General features: G+C 43.3%; 2 protein-coding genes across 2 annotated transcripts; both read right to left on the reverse strand.

The window, feature by feature from the left end:
* Nucleotides 1-1,960: 1,960 nt before the first annotated feature.
* Nucleotides 1,961-7,413, reverse strand: GNG10 (G protein subunit gamma 10). Its single transcript, XM_086770857.1, has 3 exons — nt 7,302-7,413; nt 4,634-4,765; nt 1,961-2,852 (listed from the first exon to the last, which is right to left on the reverse strand). The coding sequence occupies exons 1-2, from the start codon at nt 7,380-7,382 to the stop codon at nt 4,640-4,642; spliced, it is 207 nt and encodes a 68-aa protein (XP_086626983.1). The 5' UTR covers nt 7,383-7,413; the 3' UTR covers nt 1,961-2,852; nt 4,634-4,639.
* Nucleotides 7,414-10,308: 2,895 nt separating this feature from the next.
* Nucleotides 10,309-18,837, reverse strand: DNAJC25 (DnaJ heat shock protein family (Hsp40) member C25). Its single transcript, XM_086770856.1, has 4 exons — nt 17,746-18,837; nt 16,086-16,238; nt 13,887-14,357; nt 10,309-11,254 (listed from the first exon to the last, which is right to left on the reverse strand). The coding sequence occupies exons 1-4, from the start codon at nt 18,067-18,069 to the stop codon at nt 11,132-11,134; spliced, it is 1,071 nt and encodes a 356-aa protein (XP_086626982.1). The 5' UTR covers nt 18,070-18,837; the 3' UTR covers nt 10,309-11,131.
* Between the last annotated feature and the right edge of the window lie 230 nt (nt 18,838-19,067).

Genomic DNA, 19,067 nt, shown 5'->3' on the forward strand with positions numbered 1-19,067 from the left:
ATCTCTTTGCATCATGGGTTTGGCTCTGGTTTTTAGAACTGTCTCCCAAATTGCCAGGCCCAGAAATCTGTTCTTTTAAGAGTGCAGCTCTACAAAGTCTCCATCACAGATGACCACAGTGCAGAAAATTATAGCTGCCGCTGCCAAGCTAATGTATTTATGTCCTCCTTTCCCACAGGCAAAGGCTGACACCAGAACTTTCACATGAACAGTCATGGAAGACTAGCTCAGATATTCTATAGATCACTTCAGAAACAAAGGCATGTTGCCTACATCGAATAAGTGAAGAAAACTTACGTGCTGTTTGCATTAAATTTCCATTAGGTAGAAAAAATGGCAGTGTAGAGTTAGTTACTGGCGATGTAGTGGAAAATAAGGAAAAGGGCTTGCAATGACCAGTTGTATTTTACTGTATTTGTTTATGGCATTACAAAGATGCACCTTCTTCCCCCCCCCCCAAATCATCTGTAACTAACTAAGAAGAATTAGGAAGCAACTAATTCTCAGACAAAAAGATGCAATACAAAAATTAATCATCAGTCCTCCATCAGCAGGTAGGTACACTCAGTTCTTGGATCACATTTGTAAACTGCTTAGTGTCCAGGCAGGTGGCACCTGTAGATGGAGAAGAGCCTTACTGATGGACTGTGAGAGATGACAGTGAGAAAAGGGGCCTTGTGGCTCGTGAGGCATTTAGCATTACAGATGTGTACACTCACTTAATTTGCTTTATTGTGGGCATCCTGTGGGAGCTGCTGCCATGAGACTGGTATGAAGGCCTCTGTGCAGTGTGTGGACAGTTGAGACTTCAGCAGACAGCCCTTGTGGATGGTCTTTGGTAAAGGAAGCAAAGACACTGCCCCTCCCAATGCAGATTAGGCTTGTTAGAGCAGTGCTTCTCCTGGTCTAAGTCATCCCAGTGTTCAATTCAACCCAGGTCTTTCTATCCACTGCTGGTGCAAGACATGGATGCAGTCAGGAACTGCAGTATGCTCACAGTGCTGCTCCTCCAACACGTGTTGACTATGGTGCTCCAGCTGAAAGACACCAGGTGGGGCTGGGCACGGCAGCCAAGAGACAACAGCAGTTGACTGGCTGGCTAGCAGGGGCTGCTCTCTCCTGCCCACTGTAATTTGGCAGCACCTTACGCCAGGTCAGCAGCCACTCCAGAACCCAAGCTCCAAGTGAAGCAATATAGCGTATGCAGCAGGGGGGCCTGGGTAGAGAAACAGACTTGGGGACAGCGGGAGGTTTTACTGCGGAAGGTAAAAGAAATATGAAGTGCTTGCCTGGGAGGGAGTGGCCAGCAGCCAGATGCTGGCTGTCCAAAAGCATCTGATACATACCCTCATCCCTCTCCCTCCCTGCCCAACTTGAGCATTTTGACCTCAATCTGAGCCTCTGATCACCTCTGTGCAAGTAAGAATAACCACGCTTCCTCTAGACTTCCGCAGTATGTGCATGTGTCAAGTACTAAAAGAAAAACTGCCATATTCAAATAGCCTACAATGAAAGGAAGCCAGAGTGAAGAAAAGCTCTTAAAGAAGGATGTTCTCTTCTGTATTTAGAGGCACAATACATATTGGCAGTATTATGACTCTCATTTCAGTGTCTTCCTGCAGGACAGCAAGCATGAAAATCTTTCGACAAAGACTGAACTGCCTAGAGGACACTCCTTGCCCCATTTCAGTTAATGTTAACAAAAATGAAACACTCAGATTGCAAACTTCTTTCTTACAGTTTCAAAATGTGTGAGTGAGCCTGATAACATTGTTACTATTTACCACAAAAAACAGTAAATGGCTATAAATAGGATTTTTCTATTAATAAGACACATTTTCTTCTTTTCTTTTCCCAAAAAGCCAGATGCAAGCCTCCCCTCCCACTGCAAAATCAAATTATCCCCCCTTCCTTACAGTATCTGCTGTATGTTACAGTTAAACAATGAGTTCAAAGCCAGTAGGGAAAGGAATTTTATTTCCAAACTTCTAGAAGATTAATACAAACAATAGAAAGTAGACAAAATTAAAAACCTATTTTAAAAGTTAGTTGTCCTTGTAAAAGTGCTCTATAAAAAACCGAAGGCAAATGACCAAGCACATTTTAGTAAGTTTTGTGTATTGCAAGCCTTGACAATTATGCAAGTAACTATCTTTGGGTGTTCATGGATTTATAGTGTCTGTTTGGTCACATTTTAAACGTGTCAAGGGAATTCCACCACGGCAGTACCTTTACAAATACAAAATAGGAGAAGTATTACAGATCAGAAGTCTTGTAAGAAACATGCCTTAGGAGCCAAGCCTGTGCTACACGTTGCATCCAGCAGTTTCTAATAAGTATTAATTATCAACTTAGATGGACTTGAAAAAAAACTACCTGGTTACAGGTCTCACTAACAGAAGCAAAATTCCCCTTGAAAACATTACTTGAGTACTAACAGCATTTAGTTTTATACTTTAAGGATTCACTTTTTGGGTGTTTTGTTACGGAAAAGAAAAGCCCAGGTTTTACTGTCATGCCATTGTAACAGTTTACCAAGACAGGAGTATGGAATTTGGTAAAAATTCATGTGTTTTTCTTTCCTAAAATGTAAACTTCTCAAGTAATATTTGTGTAGTTAGCACAGTGTAGTAACAATGGTGACAATTATGAAAAGAGTAAGAGTCACATTAAAAAACTTTAAGAACATTAGCAAAAGATGGTGAAGTACAGATCCACAAGAACAAACAGATAAATATCTAGGACATTGCTTTATCCACACAGAAGTTACGACACAAAGAAAGATTTTTCTTGTGAAGGAAAGGCAGTTGTTACTCATGTCATGCTTGAAGGCAACTCTCCAATGACCTTCCCTATAGGAGGAAAAAAAGGTTTATTAAATACTGTCTTCCTAAGCTGATAAATTTGTCTTACAAATTATAACACAAGAGCTCCTTTGCACTGAGAAAAACTGAATAAACACTTTCCTTTGTTGGATGTTGGCACCCCAAATATTATAAAATGTTTTCATTAGCTTTTCAACATTGCTCTCATTTTTTTATGATCCTAAGATAACCAAATAATAATAATAAACTAGATAACTGATCTATCAGCAAAAGATGACTAAATGACATCTTGAGCTGAGCTATGCATTTCTAAAAGTATCATAAATTAACCATTAAACTTGTTTGAGAAAGTATTTTGTATCCTGTCTGGATGATGCAAACAAACTTGAATCCTATAAATACATACACAGACGCACAGAGACACAAAAAAGGAAAAGTAGAAAGGCTGCTTCAGTAACAGCAGAACACATGCAACAGTCACTATCAATTTTATTTCATTTGCACGAACAATTAAAGGTAGCACCTAAACTAAGAAAATCTTCTGCTTCTGCTTGCCCTCCTCCACTAAGTTTTTCCTCTTGCTCAGCTGTTTTCTCTCTTCAGGCTCAATCCTGCTTTGTCAAACCTATGTAGCGACAATCAAACCCAGGCTACTGATGAGGCACTGCAAGCTCAGGAAGGAGAAGATTTTACAAGTACTTTGTGTTCTAATTTAAACTCTGCCTATAAAGAAAACATTCATTTTCACTTTGATAGCACTCTCAAAAAAAGAAATAATTCACTGGTTATTCCTCGCTCTGTAGTTTTTTAAGCTCTTTAGCAGGAACTATTTTTATATTTTCTTTTAAAGAAGAGTATCTCCTGAATATCCACAGTTATTTGTCATGCAGAAGAATTAAGATTTTCCAACAAAAGCTACGGAGTTATCTGGCCCAGGACTACAGGCACACATGGCCTTTCTTTCTCCTGCTGCAATCACTGACATCTGTGTGACAGAGAGAAGAGGAGGAATCACAGAACTGGATCCCAGAGATTTGCAAATGCTGGACGGTCACCCACCCACTCAGCAGGTCTTACACAGGTACAAGCAATGCAGAGTGCCAAAGCAGACAAGAGTTTAGGGAGTATCTCATCCTTTAGACCTGTGCTGAAAAAGGTTATGAAGGATGTGATTACTCTGAGCTTCTCTCTGCTGCCACCGCTTTGGTGCTGAACCAACAGTAACAACAGAAAGGGCCTAAGGACAGACACAGCCAAGTGAGCTGCAATATGACACTGAAGACGAAACATATTTTAATGGGTTTTTTTAATGATCCTAAGATAATCAAATAAGTATAATAAACTAGTTAACTGATCTATCAGCAAGAGATGACTAAATGATATTTTGGGCTGAGCTATGCATTTAAGGTTCTTGCTTAAGCTGTGAGCTAGTAATCAAAACACATGCAACTGCCACGGCTTCATCTTCCTTCCTCAGGCTGGGTATGTGACTGGTTTTTACGTCTGGCTGTGTGAAACTGTGTGTCACGGACAGTTTTTATTATTTTGGACGCTGCTAATGACAGCTGGAGCTGCTGAAACACAAAAACCAACTCATAAACAAAACACATCTAGAAAGAGCTGTAGGAGAGAGAAGTGCTTCAATTGCCGCATGTAAAAGAAAACAATTTGTAGAGACAGCAGGGAAGTGAGGAACACTTCACTACCAAGAACTTGGCATTCAAACAACTATCATTATCTGCTCTTCTCCCTCCTAGGGCTTGAGTTTCAAATTGGAGTTCTCGTCGTGGTATCTGTGACCTTATTACCTGATTTCAGAGTAGAGCACAGGATCGGGGTTCTCGAAAGGGATTGCTCCCTGCAGGAACCCCAACAAGCAAGGCATCTTTGCAGGCATTTTGCATACAGTATTGCTGGAGTTCTGCAGCTGCCTGAGACACCTGTGTAAAGAAAAAAAGAAAAACAAATCCAGAGAGGAAACTAATTCATTCACAAGCATCTATTAGGCATTTCCTCTTGAAGAACCATTGTCAAACAGAGCTGGAGAGCAGCCAAGTCAGCTCTTGGGTTCTAAAACACCAAGTAAATCAGCACAGACAGACATTTATAAAGCTCCAATGAAACACGCATGAAATACTACGCCAGCAATGAGCCAGTGGAGTGTAGAGGACCGAGGTGCAACTGTGATGGAATTTGTCCTCATTAAAATGCACAGGGCCGTGACCACAATATTTTCCAATATACTCAATTGTTCTCAGGTTTATATTTGAACTCTTACATACTCAGATAATTTATAAAAAGGATTTTCATTTCCAAACTGTTAAGCAACACAGAGCATAACAAGGAATGAAAACATAAAGATGAGACTGAAAAGCTTTTTAAGTCCAAAGTGCCATCTTCCCCTGGCAGTGAACTCAGAGCTTCAAATTCACCATTTGGCCCCAAAAGAGGACAGTCCAGAGCTGCAAAACAAGCCCAGGAACCCAAAGGCAAGCCTCCCAACTGAAGGGGCTACCCAGAAGCTCTGATGGGATTTTGGTTCTGGGTAACCCCATGTAACAGCATTTGGAAGTGTGTGAGAAATCTGGCCTGGCGTGCGCTTTCATTTGCTATTTCGCTGCTGCCCTATTCACCACCTCCTAGCTCTCCTCCAGGACACTCATCCTGGTAACAGCCTGAATTTATTTGGCAGCTGTCGGCACTTCAGGGATTTGTGAGGAGAAGCATTTTCCCACAGCCTTTTCGGTTCTCCTGAGCAGAATGCAGGGAGAAGCACCCACAGCAAAGATCCCTGCTCGTCAGTGGGCTTTTCCCTGCCGCAGTTCACCACAGGACAAACACGCTCCTTGCAGCAGCCTCCTGCGTGCAAGATGTGTGTGGGTACTTCTTTCCTACTTAGTTTCCTCTTTCTGAAAATATGGTTCCTGTCTGCTTTTTTAGCTGGCAGGGTAAACAAAATCACCATTGGAACTTTGTAGTAAGGGATGTATTTTTAAAAATCCTTTCTTATCCAGCTTCTGTCTGAAAACACATTGTCTATTCAAAGTGGCCAAAACAATGTTTTCTCCTGTCTCAGTGGCTACTAAAACTGACCCAAGTGGTTTTTCACCACCTTACTGTTTTTACACTGCATGTCAAGAGACCCATTTGTAAGACACATTTTTAATCAGGCATCATTTCACTTGTGAAAAAGACATGAACAGGTTCCCAGAACAGCAGACCTGGGAAGAGACTGCTGTGCACAATACCGCAAGAAAGATGAGACCGAGGTCTCATCAAGGCCAAGCCTCCCTGGAGTACCAGCAAACCCACAATAAATACGTAGCCTTGAGAAGTCCAGCTCCAGAATATGTTACCGCCACAAAGTAACCCCCAATGAACGACAAACTACATTTTTAATACCCCATCTCTGCCAAAAAAAAAACAAAAAAAAAAAACCAAAAAACCGAGGGGCAGTATATGCCTCAAAATGAGCAGGAACAGAGATCCAGGCTATTGCTGGTGGTACAAAGCAACAGAAATGTTTGGTCAATCATTTATTTCTGTGATAGACAATATTCTTCTTGCCACAAGAGCCTACATTTCTACTCTGCATTGTGCCATTTCTCACTGATTTCTAGACATCATTGCAGTGATAAACTACAGTCACTTTTAGTGAATCAAAAGTCTGCTGATTCAGTATTTGCCAATAAAATTTAGTAACATCAATTAATTGATTGGGATGATGTCCGAGAGCCATAGTGGTTTTACCTTGCAACGAGCACTTGAAATTTTCACCAACCAAGAATAAGAATAGCGAGTAAAGGTATTCTAAGTGATTATAAAATAAATTAGCTAAGTTCCTGCAGCTCAATATACTGGCAGTGTCGTCAGACTGAGAAAGCTGGTGTTTTGTGACTGGCCAGAGAAAAATGGCGAATGTGTGGATGTGATGAGAGAGAAGAGGAAAGTGCAGGATACAAATGAATTTGACCTTCATCACTTCACAGTCTATGTCATGTTGCGTGCTTGGCTGGAAAGAGTCGCTTTTGCAAAGCAGCTGTGGATCCCCCCCACCTGCTGGGAACCAAGACAGGGTGAATCTGGGCTGCCAGAGGAAAAAAAAAAACCAAACCAAACAAAAAACCCAAACCAACCCAACCTTAGGAGCTGGCAGATGACAGGACCGCCTCACCAGCCGGTCTTTGTCTGGAAATCTGCAAGCAGGAGAAGGTTCATGCATGCGTGGAAAATGGCCCGCTTTCCGGCAGCGGGCACAGAAACGCAGCGCCCCTCCCGTGGCCGCCCCTGCCCGTGCAGAAGGAACCGGGCGCTGCCGCAACAGCCACCGCAGCTCCTTCCAGCGGGCAGCCGCGACCCCCAGCCCCCTCCGGCCACACGCATCCCCCGCCCCCGGCCCGCTCCCGGGTCGGACGAACCGGGAAAGAAGGGCAGGAGCAACACTGCCGCCCCGGGGGCCCGGCACCCCGCGCCCACCTTGATCCTCTCGACGGCCGCCTCCAGCTTCAGCTGCTCCACCAGCCGCTGCATGGTGCTCAGGCTGCCGCCCGACGACATCCCCAGCCCACGGACAGGACGGACGGACAGAGGAACGCGAGCAACACTGCCCGGCGGCGCCCAACGCAGCGCAGCCCCCCCGCCGCTCCGCCACCGCGGAACCGCCCCGGGGCGGAGCCTGCGCCGCCCCGCCCGGCCGGCCGATCCCTGGCGCCACCGCCCCCGCCACGCCTGATGGCGGCCCCGGCGGCGGGCTCCGGGGAGTTCGGGGGCAGGAAACCTTGTTGGTTAAAACGGGAGGGGGAGGAAAAAAAAAAAAAGAAGAAAAGGGAAAAATAAGGAAAAAAATGTGGGGGAAGGGGGAAAAGAGGGGTGGAAGGAAGAAAGTGAGAAAAAGAAAAAAGGAGACAAAAAGAAAAGAGATGAGGAAGAGGGGGAAAAGGAGAAGAAGGGGAAAAAGAAGGAAAAAAGGGGAAAGGGAGGAAAAGACCAAAGGGGAGAAAGAGAGGAAAAGGGAGGGAAAGAGGAAAGGGGAAAAGGAAAAAGAAAAAAAGAAGAAAAAAGAGAAAAGGAAGAAGAAGGAACAAGAGGAAAAAAGGAGGAAAGATGAAAAGGGGAAAAAGGAAAAAGGTTAAACAAGGGGGGAAAGAAGAAAAAATGAAAAAAAAATTTAAAATAGGGACGAAAGGAAAAAAAGAATAAAAAGGCGGGGAGGGGGGCAGGGGAGAAGGGTGAGGAAGGAAAGGGAGCTCCTAAATGTCCTGCAAAGATTTAACAAAAAGCCCACTCTGCCCACAGGCAGCTACTCAGTGTTGCTGCATCCCCCTGCACTGTTCATCACCATTTCACCAGTGACCCTCGGTAAGTCACTTCACTTTTTTTTTGCCAGGAGTTTGCTGGCCTGTTAAGTGGTGGGATGAGGCTCATAGTCTCAAACTATTCCTCTGATCATAGGGACAACCAGAAACGTACATGCTTGAGCCTCAAAGCCTCAGCATGGACATGGAAAAGATGCATGCTGGCCGTGAGAGGCCCTGGCTCTGAATACTTCTTGCATATTGAGTGAAATGTACATTTCACCTTGTATACACTACATATTTGAAGGTACCTACCTGCCACAAAATAGATAGTTATTTGAAAAAAAGTTGATAGGAGGTAAGGTGGTTCTTCTCCAAGATCCTAGTACCTTGCCACACTTCTCCACACAAAGATGTCACTGCTACCCAGTACCAGCAATCCTTGTTTATGCAAACACTTCTCTCTGAAGTAACTTCCATTTACACTGGCTTTAGCAGGTATACTATTGTAACTCTCGGCAGTCTCATTCCTGCTTTTTTTTCCCCTCATGTATATAATTGCTTTGTCAACTTAATTTCAAGACAAAATACAAATAAAAATTAAGATTTATGCCCAAAAGGCAGACATAATTTAGACCTACGATGAGATGTTAGGCTAGAAGTGCTCAGTAGCCTCAGCTAACGAGGTGTCACTGCAACGCTGACAGCTCTGAAGACACATGAACTATTTCTATCCTTCAGCACGTAGATGCAACTGCACTGTCAGTACCCAGGAAATTTTGCTGCAACCCATGGAACCAGCCTGCATCTGGTTATTTTCAAAGGGCCTATATGTCAAGAAATTAGGGAACTCCGAGTTGAGCCTACAGAATGGCTCATTTCCAGCAGGTCATACAATACCTGCTGACTTTCCCTTCCCCACTCACTTGGTATCAGACCACAGTTTCAGAGACAAGACACCATTGCCTCAGAAAGACATGGTTCTGTTCTCCCCAGGGACTGCCCCTCCATTGCACCGATTTCCTGCTGAGTGTCAGGTCAGGAAACTATCCTTGATTAGAACTAACCTAGGCAAAAAGGGAAAACAGATCTGTCTTTTGACTGCTTATTTGTACAACCCAAGTACTTGGCTTGAGAGGGAAAAGATGGAGCAAAACGAGGAGCAGTGGCAAGAGCAGCAGAGCTGTTAGCCTGTGAAATAGTGGCCGCAGGTTTAGATCCTCTTGCATGCACTTGCCTGGTTTTTTTCCAGATATTAACTGTCTTACCTAATAACACCATTTTAATTGTGCTTACTTTTATTCCCTTTGTTTCGATCACAGCAGCTTGATCTTCCCCCTTCCACTCTTGCAGGAGGCTGACTGTGTTTTGAGGGATGAAGCAGCAATACACACAAGCTGCGAAAGTCTCTGACTTCTTTGCAATGTCCCTGCCACACCACTACAGTGTCCCTAAGATTACTTAACAAAAGCAACCTCAGCTTATTCTAGATACCTTTTTTAACAAGTTTTATATTTGAATTGGCAATTAAATACAAAGTTACTTAAGTTTATAGCTACACTACATGCAGCACAGATGGAGAAATCTAGCAGTTTCTCTTTAGTTTTACCAATATATACAGAAGTTCGCCATTTAGCATAATACTTCTAACATGCTTTTGAATATGCATTATTTTAAACAGAAAAGTGAGACAACATTCCAAGAACTAGTGAAAGCTAAGAAAGGCACAGAGAACAGAAACTCTGCCTCAAAGAATAAGGACAGGTCACCTTTCCAGAATCAGAAACATCTTGCTTCAAAAAATAATAATTTTAAAACTTCTAGCTACTATGGGCTTTGGCAGAAGTAGCAAGTTCAAGAGCTTCCCTCCCAGAACCAATCTCCACAGAAGCCAGCTAACCTAGCATCATTTTCAGCAGAACAACTTCTGAGGAACTTCCTTTAACAGATGTGATAAACAACAGGAGAAGCCCGATCTGGCTACGCTCCCCAACTACCCCTTCCCCAATAAAATTCCTGCATAGAAATATGATAAAAGAATCTCTTTTACCAGCAAACCATGGGAACTCTGACCTGGGTTACAGAAGAAACCACAGAATGCTGCTGTGCATTATTTATTCTAAGTACTCTGAGGTCTGATCAGAAGAGATAAAGAATACTTTAGATTTAGAATTTAAAACAAGTTCAGCTTGTATATTATATAAACTTTTATTTACATAAGGCATCAAAATTGCCCTTTTTAACAAAAGGGTCATTTTCCCTTTTACCAATACTTTGGTGAAAGAAATGTCACATTTAGTAGACTAATATTCACTGGTATACTTGTTCTGAACAAGCAGGTACAATCCAACATACAAGATGAAAAACCAAACACAAAAGATGTAAGCATACTATTTCATGAATCACTCTGTAGAATAAAGAATTAAGGCTTGTTTGCATCATGATGATCAATCATGCATGATTTATTCCCACAAAGAATAAAATTCATTTCCAACTGCAGCAGGAATAGCAAAAGAAGTCCGGTATAATCCCCATATTGTCTACATCAAAAAACAATTTGGCATCTTGGAAATTAGACTGAAAAGTAGGAGGAAAGAGAGAGGAAAGCAGAAAATGGCCCTTGCTTCAGAATCCTTTACAAGCATTTCCAGTGTCCGTTTGCAGGAACCCTTCAGTTTAAAAAGGAAACACAGGACTTTCAAGGATTGATCTAGAAACATTTTCAGAAAGACTAAAGTTATGGTTCCATGGATCATTAATATGAAATATGTAGAGAAAATACATTGTTTGGAATAATGAATTCCACACAGATCCCCAAGTAAATGGCATATATACATTGAGCTGAGCCTGTTTAAAAGGTCCGATTTATAAAAATGGTAAACCTGTACTATTTTTCGGCCTGATTTAATAATTCCTGAGTTTTAGATCACTGCTGAGCCACAGCAGACAAAACTCTGAATGATTGTAGTGAGAAGTTTTGCAAATCACTTTCAACATTTTGTTCAGCAACTTTCAATCATCAATAAAAGTCAGTCTTCCAGGTCCTTCATTTTTCATCCACCTGCGATATCTCTTCCACCGGGGATCCATGGCCATCTTCTTCTTTAACTCCTCCTCTTGTTCTCGTTTATAGACCTGATAGACAGACAAAGTTTTTAATGAGGCTGAAGAAACAGCTTAACCGAACCTCAAGGAGGGTGTAAGCATTTGCAGTTCAACCATTTGTCAACTTACTGTTTTTACAGAAGACTGAACTGCAACATAGAAGCAGACCTTGACCAGCATAAAGCGTAGGAGTACCTTCAACCAAAGAGCCTACTGGCTGCAGTTGAGATGCTTTGCATTTTTTCTGAGTAGAACTACCTCCTCGTAAGACGGTGCTGAAAGCTTCAAAACACTTTTTTTTTTTTTTGCTAAAGAACTAGATGATCACGCATTCAGCAAAGTAAAATTTACAGTAAAGAACTGCTAATGCTCAGAAAGCTAAATTTTGAGTCCCTTCCCAGCACAGATACTGTTCAATGCAGTTGTTCTGCTCCTCACTTTAGTTATTTTCCCACTTCAAAGTCATTTTCTAGATAAAACACTGTTATGAAACATTTTAGTCCTAATTAAGTTTCTCAGCTAAGTTAGTATCTCTGCATTAAGTACTAGTGGTACCAAATGATGACACTACATTCTGCCAAAAAATGGTGTCAATGTAATGTAATCTACAATTATTAGCAAAGTCAAGTACCTAAAATAAGCGCAGCATCTGCATGGCAGTTTATGTAGATACAGCCAGTGTAGATCTCAACACCATACAGGTTTATGTCATCTCAGTGTCATTTGACTTCTCCCCAGAAGGGAATTAAATTTAGGGTTCTGCTATGCATTAATAAGGTTTCAAAAATATTATAGATGGCTTTATAAATATACCTGCTCAATGTTCAGTGATCATACAGGCTTTAAGAATTACTAGGAAAGTAACAGAGGGAAAAAAAAATACTGTGAAGCAGCATGCTGTACCCATGTATTGAATTCTTGCTCTTTCCTATCCTAAAAGGACATTGGGAAACTGACCAGTATGCACACAGGCATCTCCAATAATCAAAGAACAGAGAAGCTTTTGGCGAGAAATACCTAAGCATATTTTTTAGCCTAGAAAAGGCATGACTCAGTTTCAAGTAAGGATATGGTAGTAGTACATAGGAGCACAGGCAGCATGAGAAAAAGGAATAAAGCATGATTATTGTCCAGTTCTGATACTAAAAGAACCAGCAGGTGTCCAGGTGGCTTCAAAAAAAACCATCTTCTACACATATTGCTGAACTCATGACCAGATGTCACAGCAGACACGGAAAGTTTTAATGCATTCAAGGAATGACTAGATAAGTTTATTAAAGAAAAACTAATTAAAGCAATTACCTACAAAGACACTATTTCCTTTTCAGAAAGTTCCAAAGCTGCAAATTATACTGGATAAATATTGCTATATAGGTGCACTTTCATGTATTCTTCACTAAAATAAACTGCTGGCTGCCACAGGAGATGACTTTGAGCTGAACAGACTTCACTTATGGCAAATACAGCTATTTTATATTCAGTGACCAAAACACCACTAGTTAGAAATAACACGATGTTATTTTTTCTCTACAACAACAGGATAGCCATCCTTTTTCCATATAACATCTGCTTTGACTAGTAACATTATCATTAGACTTTCAGATTATTTTCTAGCAAACCCATCATAATTCAATATGTATATGTACCTGTCGGCTAATCCTTTCCTTACATTAGCATCAATTTTACTATTTTCCTCTTCAAGTTGGTAGATTAATTCACCTCTGCCTATTTTTAAAGAAGCATTCTCTTTTCTTTGGTGCCCTGCCAGCAGCAAAAGCAGTCCTGTCCCATGTCATTTCCCAGTGTACACAGCGCAGTGGCAACATCTCCTCTTCCCCTTAAGCGGGCCAAGCACATGTTCTGTTTCTTTTCTAGAAACCTCCCACCCAGATGGCCCACAGATGAGCTTCTGTGAAACAATAAAAGTGTATTGTCAATGTGCCAGGCAGCCCAAGTCATTCTGGACTGCAATTCCATGCTGTGGCTAATGTTCTTTCACCGCTTTTGTAGATAGCTTAAAAAAAAAAAAAAAAAATTACACATTGACTATTTAGTAACTGGCTATCCATGGCAAGAGTAGCAGTTGTGCCCAATGATATTTCATATGCCACCTTTACTTGGATAGGTATACAGCACAGCAAGAATAGTCCCTGAGTCACTGTTGGCCAAAGAACTATCAGGGGACAGTTTAAAAAAAAAAAAAAAAAAAAAGAGTTACGAATTAACGTCTTAAAAGACAGATGAATCAGGAGTTTCAGATGATCCAGGTAATCCTTATTACAAATTATTACTTTTTGGAGAACAGTCTTCACCTTACTGTAATAACTTCATCATACCATACTGTTTCAAGAAAGCTGTTCATCAGATTCAACTAAATCTTGTATGCATAGGTTCCCTAACAATCACAGGTGGCTGTCCCCTGACCAAGCAAATCCCTCTCTATATCCATGGCCATGGTCAGGAGCTGCTGTCTACCAGTCTATGAGTGTGAGAAGTTGAAGAAACATGGAGTGGTTGTCTAACATTTTTCAGTTTAGAAAACAATAGCTAAAATTGAAACAATGCTTCACACAGTTCTTTCCCAAGCACCTTTGCAAAACAGCTGTTCTTACTCCGTGAGCACGGGACAACTAACATCAGTTTTTCCACCAGAGCTACTCACCTCATAGTTTTCTCGTATCCACAGTTGCCGTTCAAGAAAGGTCTCTTTCTGATGATCTTCTAGGCTGTCAAACTGAGACTGAGACATTTTCATGTACCTTCGTATGATGTACAGCTTCTCTTCCACACCATACTCTTGCCCTTTAATAGTGAAACAATAAATCCACCAACAGTACCAAGCTATATATTTGCATAAATAAAAAGGCGCAAGAAGGATCTGAAATAGAAGGATATCATGTATCTTGGGCTTCTGATAACCGCCTTTTATATCTATTTTATTTTTAATAATGTCTTTGATGATTTCTTCCTCTTCTTCACGAATTTCCTCTTTAGATCGCCTGTTCTTGCCTTTTTCTTTAGTCTTGTTGAGTAAACCTTGTTGCCTGGCAATCTCAGCAGCTTGTATACGGTATTTTGGCACTGTAGCTAGGTAGTTGATAGCTTCATTGTAACTACTCCACCAGCTGAAGAACTGTAATTGAAGAACAGTAAAAGTAAAAACCATGTTTTCATACAGACACACTCCTATTTGGAAGTTTGCCAGGAAGAAAAAAAAAAAACAAACCAAACCAAACTACTATCATACACCTTTAACCACAATTGCAATTACAAAGCAAGGATAAAAACTCAAGGTAACAGTACTTCTGCAGTATTACAGAAGCTACAATTATTTCTCCAAACTTAGTAAGCTACCTGGAAAATAGATGTATATCTCATAGCAACAGTGATGAGGAAGGACAAGCAAACACTGTTCAGATCGGTTTTGTTCATGAGAAGATGGTTGTCACATGTAGCTTAATGTAAGGCTGTGCTGATCATTCTCAGAAGCTGCCTTGGATTTATCAATAAAGTAACCAGTATATGAGATTTCATTATAAAATTGTTACCCATTTAAAACAGTTAATTAAACATGGATTAAGTATGTGACAATCTCATTAGTCTGACAGGATTGACTTTACAAGATTTAACATCCCTCTCTAATCTCCAGCTACCCTCTGAATTTCAATGAGGAAGAAAAAAAAAGAAAAAAACCCAGAAATCAACAAACCAAAAATACAGTGCCTGGGATGAACACATGTTACTGGGGCAACTTTTCTAAAAAAGCAGCATTTCACACCATTCACCAAGACAAAAGGCAGACATGTACACATTATACAACCTTAACAAAGACCAAGAAGCAGAAAACAACAGAAAGTAAAAGAAAGGGAAAAGAGTTTACACAGATGTTTACACTGAATTTGCAATCATCTGGCAGCTGGATTGCAGGAAAGTGTCTCCACTTACAGCCAAAATTACAAATAAGAGGTGAAATGAAACTCCGCCATTGGAAATAAGTCTGAAGAGAAATTGAGTATTTGGCTGCATATGCCACTGGAATTTATTATTCCAAGCTCTCAAATTCTGATCAAGATATTTTTGGTTTGACTTCCAATATCCCACTAAAAAGTGAGCTATCTGTACCACAGAATAAGCTGTATCTTCATCTCTTAAGCTTTTTGGGTAGTTTTTTAAATGACATTTTGAATGAGTAATCTAAATAGATGCTAAAGAAAAGAATTATGCACCTTCTTCCACTTAAATATTTGTCAGCAATAGCACAAGTTTTCTCATCTAAAACACAGGCTGTTTTCTTGACCTTGGAACTACCACCTTCGGAGCAAACTTTGCTGAACAGAATTAATTTATCTCCCAACTTCATTGTCGTGCTTAAAATACACTGCAACACAAGATTCATACATTAGTAAACTCCTAATACTTAGCCCTATCATCTGAATTGAGTCTTGAATTTAGTTTTTTTAAAAATTACTTATGCAGCTTGATAAACTGACACACACTTATTTGGAGCACTCCTCTTGCCTGTGCTCAGGAACAGGCTGTTTTCAGCATGCTGTGAAGAACTAAGCAACCTACTTTAAAAAGCTGCACTTGTCTCTATGTAATATCCTACCATTAAAAGAAAACAATCTCTACCTGTGTCCAAGGTACGAATGGTAGTAAAAAATCTGCTCCATATGTCCTGAGTTAGATTATTTAGGAACACCACGCAGAAGTTTACCACAGCAGAAAGGAAATGGCCTCCTCACTGACACAGTTTAATACCTGGCATGTTATGAGAGCTGCAGATATTTCTCTTCCCATTCAGAAACTCACTGAGCTCTGAAACTCACTGAAACTCACTCACGTAAACACAAGATTTTACCTGAAACACGGAGATGGCACACACTGTAACTAGGATCACTATTCTGACATCCACTTTAGGTGCCAATCTCCTGCTGTAGTAGTGATAATAATGCCTGTAATACTCTTCAGGATGATCCAACATGTAGTCATAATCTTTACGTGTCTCTTCGTCCTGCAGGATGAGATGAAAAACATGCATAGGTTCAGACTCTTGTTTTCACTTACTCTGTTATAGATATCTTTTATGTCTCATAATGACCACTCTGCTATAAAATTTGCAAAAGCCTGACTGAGTACGAAGCACAGAGGAAAATCTTTGGTCCTTTTCTCATATTCTCAATTAATTTGTTCTCACACTCATCTGCTCACACAGATGTGGTCTTAAATGCATAAGCAGGCACTGCATGAAGCTATTTAACATTGAAATAAAGACAGGCAACTGAAATCCAGATAACAAGTGTTTTTAACTTCAGAATGGGAAATCCAGATGGACTAGAGTCAATAAATATCACGCAGGAAAAGATGTTCAGATGAAGAACCTATTAAGATACTCTTTTACAAATCTTTTAGAATTAGCTTACAGGGCTGTGGAATCTGTCCAATGGAAGGCTGTTTCAAGACCTCATTGTTCTCATTTTCTTCGAGTTTTTCCTCATTTTCACCCATGCAATTAAGAGATAAGAAATTTAATTCTGTCAGCCTCAACTTCATTCCTTTCCTACCCCCAAAAAAGTTCCCTTTTTAACTCCCTCACAGCCTTAGAACACTTGAAGTTTTCTTTCTTCCATTCCCGAGTTGCATCTTTGCCAAGCCACACACATTTTGCCCTGATAAGCCTCCCTTACAGATCCCACACATTCCTCGAGTCATTGTTACTTTTTTTGCTTGCAGGTATACCTCTAAGATAAAACCCAGCTGATTCATTTTACATGTAAAGGGATTTTCTAGAGAAGAAACTCTGAATACAAAGGGATGATGGACCTTCAAAAGAACTGTATCCCTTCCTCGCACGCTTGGACTGGCTCTTGGAAGAAGGTTTTTCAGGGTTTCCCCCCCCCCCCCCGACTGCTGGAAGGCAGCAAGCCGGCTGAGCCCACCCAAAGGCAGGCAGGACCGATGCTGCGGAGCCCGCTGTGATGCACACACAATAGTGTGAACCCGAGGGGCTCCGATCCTCCCCCGGGGAAGAGCCCCCGGGAGGCGCGCACGGCCACAGCCCGGCAGAATCCCGGTGCTTCAGCCACCTCTCTTTCTTTCCGTGTACCCTTCGGAGACCGATGCAGCAGACCGGTCGCATTCGCCGAGCAAAACCTGGTGCGGATTCTATACCTTCCGGCGAATCTCAAAGCCACGATTTTTCCTTTCTTGCAACCGTTGCCCGCTGGGATAGACGGGCAACCCAAGCACCAGTAAAGGCGTGAGGAGAGCCCAGCGCGCCCCGGGCGCCGTCGGCCCTGGCCCCGGCCCCGCACCCGCTCGCCGCCGCCGTTCCCGACACCAGGTCCGCGGAGGGCAGCGACAGCGCGGGCAAAGACGACGCGGGGCAGGGCGCCCTGCCCGCCCGCCCGCCCGTCCCGCTCCGCTCCCCGCCGCCCCCCCGGGGCGGCCCCCTCCGCCGGCCTCCCGCGCTGTCTCTTACCGGAGCGGCTCCGGCCGCGGCGGCGGTCCCGCTCTCTCACCTTGAGGGTCTCGTAGGCGGTAGCGATGAGGAGGAACTTCTCGTGTGCCGCCTGCGAGTCGCCGCCGCCCGGCGCGGCCGGCTCCCCGCGATACCGGTCGGGGTGGTACTTGCGGGCCAGCTGCCGGTAGGCGCGGGCGATCTCCGCCTTGCTGGCCTGCCGGCTGACCCCCAGCACCTCGTAGCACACGCGCCGCCCGCAGTACAGGCCCTCCGTCAGGCCCCGCGCCGACCGCGGCAGTAGCAGCGCCGCGCAGAGCCATAGCCACAGCCACAGCCCCCACCGCCGGCCCGGCTCCTGCCCACCACCCGCCGCCGCCGCCATCTCGCTGCCGCCGCTGCCGGGGCCCGCGCCGTGCGCAGGCGCTTGCGCGCGGCCGGAGGAGAGGGGAGGTGACGGGGGCGGGCGGGGAGGAGGGGGTGGCCTGCGCGCGCGCTGGCCGGCGTCCGCGCGGTCCCGGGGGGTTCGGGGCGGCGCGAACCGGTCAGAGGAGCGACAGCGACGCCCTGCTGATAGAGCCCGGGCGTGGAGTGCCAGCCTCTTCCGGATTTCTTCCTGCCTGTTTCCGCTTGTTCCTTCTTCCAGGGGGGAATCTGTGGAAGCGCTCCCTGACCTCGCGCGCAGTTTGATGATGGCGGCCAAGGACAGGGTGTTAAAACCCTTCAAAGTGGAGATCTGGCCCCACAGCCGCTCTAGCAGGGCTGCTGCCTTCGATCTTTTTTACCCAAAGACCTGTTTTGGAAACGAGAGCTACGCCTCTGCTGCGGGGTAACGGGCAGGAACATTGCCTCGGCATTGGAGCTTTCCCAGGAAAATCCGATTTATGTCTGGGGCTGCGAATACTGGCCACAGGAAGCTGATCGGGGAGCACATGCCGGTCTCCTGCTAGAAATGAGTGTGCATCTTACACTTCTGGCCTCCTGTTCGCATTAACGTGCGTTCATCATTTCCTTAAGAGATGGATGAGTCCCAAACCTGCTTCCTCCGAAAAAAAAAATCCCACCTCTTTGCAGCCCATTGGGCTCCAGCGCCAGAGGCTGGCGTTCAGCTCCTCAGATCTTGAGCTTGAGAAATAAAGCAAAAATTGTCCACAGGCAATTTTGTGTCCTCTTTTCACATCTCGCTGGTGTGCTGCTTGTCCAGATTGGACGTACGCAGGAGGAAGGCGCTGTGTGCTGTCGTGCTGGGGCCCTGCGCTCTTACAACCCCAAACCCGCATGTCAGGTGTTTTACAGCGCGGCCTTCTCCCTTCGGTTAATGACTTCGGAATACAGTAGCTCAGCAGCAAACAAAGTGAACTTTATTTTTTATTTTTAAGAAAA

This window comes from Chlamydotis macqueenii, chromosome Z (genome assembly GCF_036417535.1).
Source record: "Chlamydotis macqueenii isolate bChlMac1 chromosome Z, bChlMac1.mat, whole genome shotgun sequence".
NCBI lineage: Eukaryota > Metazoa > Chordata > Aves > Otidiformes > Otididae > Chlamydotis > Chlamydotis macqueenii.